Source organism: Montipora foliosa, unplaced genomic scaffold (assembly GCF_036669935.1).
Source record: "Montipora foliosa isolate CH-2021 unplaced genomic scaffold, ASM3666993v2 scaffold_404, whole genome shotgun sequence".
NCBI lineage: Eukaryota > Metazoa > Cnidaria > Anthozoa > Scleractinia > Acroporidae > Montipora > Montipora foliosa.
In genome coordinates this window covers 332,501-337,500 of record NW_027179706.1, presented here as the reverse complement: position 1 = coordinate 337,500, position 5,000 = coordinate 332,501, and the positions used below count along the sequence as shown (strand labels likewise).

Here is a 5,000-nt window from a genome sequence, read left to right as displayed (position 1 = left end):
ATGTTGACTGCTGGGGTGCGAATACGGTTTCGACATCGATTCAACTTCGATTCAATATGTTTCAACGCGGTTGAAAGAGGGAGGCAAACGGACATCGCTTTTTAATGAACTCGACCGGATGTTCAATCAATCAAAATCAATCAATCAATCAATCGTTTAATGTATCCAATAGCAGGTATAAACCTGAATTACAGGAAAGGTCAGTTGAAGCAAATGTTGAAGCCGTTGGTTCAATCGAGTAATGGTATGAATCGAAGATCGATTGCAAATAATCGTGTAGACACGTGTAAAAACGTGGTTTGAACTACTAAGCAATAAACTACTGTGACAGCTCAACTGAGAATCATAATGCGCTATGAAGATGAGACACTGAGGAAACGCTTCTAACGTAAAAGAGCTGAACTTTAAAATGACTAAGCCAAGAATGAAAAAAAAAAAATGGCTAAGCCAAAGAATGAAAAACAAAAAGACTTACTTTGGTCATTGTAGGCGCTATCCAGGTAGCAAAAACAGTAACTCGAAAGTGAAAACAAGTCCTCGTTTTTAAAGAAAAAAATACCGGAAATAGCGACTGAAACACTACGTAACTAACTTACCGGAATAATCGAGCAATAGACCGGATTACCAATTGACCGGATGATGAAACAAATGTTAAAGTCGTTTGTCCCCAGGGCTTCAACAGCGTTGTTGGAGAAGACGAGGTTAAAATAACTGAATTTCATGTGTTTAATCGAAACGGGTATTAATCGAAGATTGATTGAGAAGAATCGCATAGAGATTTGTAGAAACGTGGTTAAAAGCAATAAACCATAACTCAGCTAAGATGAAACACTGAGGAAACGCCTATACAAAGATCTATATCGGAACTCTAAAATGACTAAGCCAAATGGTTAAGCATATTTTGTATTAGTAAAATCGTAACTTCCGGTAGTCGATTCTTTCGGAAGATATTAATAAAGAGAAAGCTTCTCACTACCAATGTTTTCATTGAGAGAGGGTTTTAAGTCGCTGATTAATAGCGTTTCTTTAATTTTACACTGCAAGTCGGACTTTCCAGTTGCGAGGATTTCAAAATGGTCCCATTTGATGTTATGACCGGTAGAAATTGTCTGGTCTGCAACAGCAGAGGCGTGGCCGACTTGTGTAAGAGCTTTGAAATGCTCGGACTTCCTGTCATGCAATCTTCTTTTTGTTTTGCCGATGTAGAAGGAATCACAGTCCCAACAAATGGCTTTGTATACTGTTTTTGTTCTTTGAGAACGACTGAAACGATCTTTGAAGGGAAAAAAAGACTTAAAGGGATACTCTATCCCTCAAAACAACTTTTGCTCAAAAGGTAGTGTTAACATCAAAAATACGGAAAAACGATAAAATATATGAAAACAAAAAGTAGAAAAGTCTGAAAATCGCTGAGAAACAGCAAAAATATCTCTTATCGGAGGACCGGAAGTGAAAACGACATTTCTGAAAACATGTGAGTGATGACGTAGAAAAAAGAACCCTTTCTCGAGTGTCTTGTTTACTTTACTTACAAAAATGTGAAATGGAGTCTGAGGATTCGCGAAATTGTTCTTCTTCCGATAATAGTAGTGACAAAAGTGCCGAGGGACCTTCATTTATTGATTGTGAAGGAGCACAGCCATACTTATTTGAGCCGTACGACAGTGACGCAAGGTCGGGTACGGACTCTTCAAATGATTCTGGCGACCGACAATACGAGCGACTACAAAATACAGACTGGTGAGCGATCAATTTCAATTTGCAATGTGTAGCAAATGCTGTTGTATTCCAAACTTAGGACGGTGTTATTGTTGATTGTTTCGATAAACCAAAACCAGAAATAAAGCTTTCTTGTGAGAGAGAAATGGTATTTGTCCCATTTTTAAATACATTTTTCGATGACGCGATGGGGGCAGCGCGAACCGAGACCGATTAACAGAATTCCTCAAGTCAAAGTTTATTTTGCACTATATGAGAAATCCTGCTTTGACTAATTGTATCTATACCTTAGGTGTACTTGTGGGAATTGCCAACGTCTTCAACGTGTAGAGGAGTGCATCTGTTGCTCCGAAATTGACTGTATTGTTGCCAAAAACAACGAAGCAGTCGAACACGAAGGGCTGACCGAGCCGCTTGTTTGCATTACGCAGCACCCAGGTTTTAATTCTGTCTGCTTGAACCACTGGGTACTGCAGACAGCTTGGTATCAGTACAAACAGCAGTACCACAACTCTTATGAGGGCCCAGAACATAAGCAAAACCGTCACATAGCTTACAGGCAGCTGGCAAGGTGGTGCTGGGGGATTTTGGGACGTGAGGTTAGAGTTGTCCTTCCATCTTGTGCTGTTTGCTGTATTCGAGCACACGTCCCTCCTCCAGGCATTGAAGAAGACTTTTCTTTTCAAGGATTTCGCTTTGCAGACGAGTAAAGCATGAAAAAACCTCATTTAAGCATTATTTTTAAGGTTAAATGTAGAGCATTCACAATCTGGTATTCAAACATTCGCAACAATTGTCAAGTTGTTACCTCGTGCTTTTACACGCCTGGGTTAATTGCTAAATGAAATATATAAAATGATTAAATCTAATTTGTGTTTGCTCCGGTTTACAAAGTGTAAAAGTGCCAGAGGTTCCCCGCAGATAGCAAAGTCATTCAGACAATCGGCGAGAATTTTAAATCGTGATTTCATTGTGCTGACTGCAGTATTCTTGTCAGGGCGATTATAGTCAGATGACAATGAACGTGGAGCAGCAGATCTTGCCAAAACACTGCTCTCCTGTCCCTGGAGAATCTTCATTACCATTACCTTGAGATGGGCAACATATTCTGTGCAAAAGGATAACGAAGCGATGTAAAAACAGAATGTGTTACAGATACATGTATACAGTTAATACAAGTGAAATAAGATCAGGGGTCATAATCGTCTTCAGGGCAAGTCGATTTAGTCTATAATCGTTATGGAGAGAGAAATTAAACTTACTGTAGGTGCATTTGACTAAAACCTTTTTGACCGTGTGTTCTCCTTTCTTGTACTTTGGAAAGGCAATGTTCACTCGTTCAGAACCATTTGTTAGTGTGGCGTTTTCTCGATTGCTGTTCTCGTTAAAGTGCAGGATCGCTATCTGCAACCTAACACAGTTAATTCTTCAATTAGGTCAACGCATAAGTTATCGCTATGGTTGTCTTTCATGGCCTTGTATTGTAAATTACAAAAGTATTATCATTCAGTTTGTATTTACGTTAAGTTTGTACGGCTCGTTCAAAGGTCTTGTGTATACAAATCTTTGGGCATTTCAGGATCTCTTTATTTGTCTATTGACACCTAATGCTAACTGTAGTGTTCTGTTGTGTACCACCTGCTTGTCATCCCGTGATAGGAAAACGCAAGGCGTTTCGGAGCGAAGTGATTTTGCACGGAATGGAATGCCTCCAGAGATGAGATGGCATGTTGTCCTGACATCTACCTGACATCCTTTATAAGAGAAATCTTCGTCAGAAGTTCCGTCAGTTTCTCAAAAGGTGGCGTGCCTGCAAAATAAAAGAAATTCAACTGCATTTACTCACTCAAGACAGATAATTGTTACTGCAGTGTAATATTTATACGTACCTGGCTTAAGCCACTTTTTTTTTCTTTCCCTGCCGTGCAACCTGCCGTGAAGACAGTTTGGGAACAATGGATTTTTGTGTCCTGTATGTTTGTTTATTATGTGGTTGGTGATAGACAACCACTTTGCTTCCTTTAGGTCAGGGTCATCATCCTCACAAGATGCAGCACACCAATACATGTGGTTAACTACACTCTTCCACTTTTGAAGAACAAGGCAGTCTTTCTTCTTGGCAAGGGTATCGATTTTTTTTCCTATACCTGGAATAATAATTACGACATGCAGTGTGATTATTGAAGTCACTTGTTATTGCTTCCTTCACGTGAACATGCACGTGTACATGCATATAGAGCTGTACATAAACGCACCTTTTCCAACATGCCAGCCATCCAACCGGTACTTCACTGCAGGCCATCTCTCTCTCATCTACTTTCGGATCTGTACATGCCTGTCAGTTACCAGAGTGTTTACAGACAGCCCTTCATCCGTTAGGTAGTTGAGACATCGTTCGAGTCCCTCCTTTTCCAAGGCTGCTGAATTTTTCACTTCGTTACCCTGTTGAGTGCAGAACGAGAAAATTGTGTCCTAGTTCACATTGCAATTAAGATCGACATAAAATTGTGAATTTGAACTACCACGCGAGAGTAGCTTATATTGTTCTGCACCAGTAAAGTTCATTAATTACAAACCTGCACCAACTGGGAATCTACGATTTTGCTCTGCTCGAGATCCATGAGGGAGTAAGACCCATACTTAGCTGAATGGCCAGGGCTGTCACAGCGACCATCTCCGCCGACTAATAACTCTCTCCCTTCGGATTTTATTTCATTTAGCAGGGTAGCTTGTCGCTGCCTGTATGTTCTTTCCCCTGCGGGATGTAGATATGATATCTGGTGGTGCATAAATGTTGAGTAGGCAATGGTAGGAACTCTCATATGCTGCATAATTGTTAAGAATTTCGTTGGGCTCCCGCCGCCAAAGAGAATTGCGGAGGACATCACGATGTTCGATTCCCAACAGGGATATCTCCAACGGAGGGTTGTGAATCCCAAAATTTGCTATGAGTGCAAGACAAGCATTTTTGTTCCACTGTTATCTTCGTACCAGCTCGTGTTCAAACTACTGCATCGCATTCTGAATTGCAGACAGGGCAAAATTGAAATAAAGAAAGTGATGATTCCGGAACCAAAAACAGGTTTTGTTCATGAGCAGGGGCATATCCTTAGGAGATTTCCTATAAAACGAATAACAAGACCGTTTAGGAGTCTTTTTGTTTAGCAATCATGTCTGTATTTCACAAATGTGTTTTTGTCAAACTCACTCGTATTTTAGATCGTCAAAGTCGTCAAAAGCGGGATCCTCTTCCACTTCATCATCTGGGTCAGGGACGTACG

The 5,000-nt window shown here is 40.4% G+C and overlaps 2 protein-coding genes and 1 pseudogene across 2 annotated transcripts in view; all 3 read right to left on the bottom strand.

The window, feature by feature from the left end:
- LOC137988059 (neuromedin-U receptor 2-like) overlaps positions 1–495 on the bottom strand; it is a 6,502-nt gene extending 6,007 nt beyond the window's left edge. Inside the window, exon 1 of the mRNA XM_068834119.1 lies at positions 476–495. Within this exon, the coding sequence (XP_068690220.1) occupies positions 476–484 (9 nt within the window). The 5' untranslated portion in view covers positions 485–495. The remainder of the gene's footprint in view (positions 1–475) is intronic.
- A 2,036-nt stretch (positions 496–2,531) lies between these two features.
- On the bottom strand, positions 2,532–4,340 carry LOC137988056 (uncharacterized; annotated as a pseudogene).
- Positions 4,341–4,923: 583 nt separating this feature from the next.
- The window catches only part of LOC137988053 (uncharacterized), a 2,265-nt gene continuing 2,188 nt past the window's right edge, over positions 4,924–5,000 (bottom strand). The window contains exon 2 of the mRNA XM_068834115.1: positions 4,924–5,000. This exon is cut by the window's right edge and continues 141 nt beyond it. Within this exon, the coding sequence (XP_068690216.1) occupies positions 4,924–5,000 (77 nt within the window).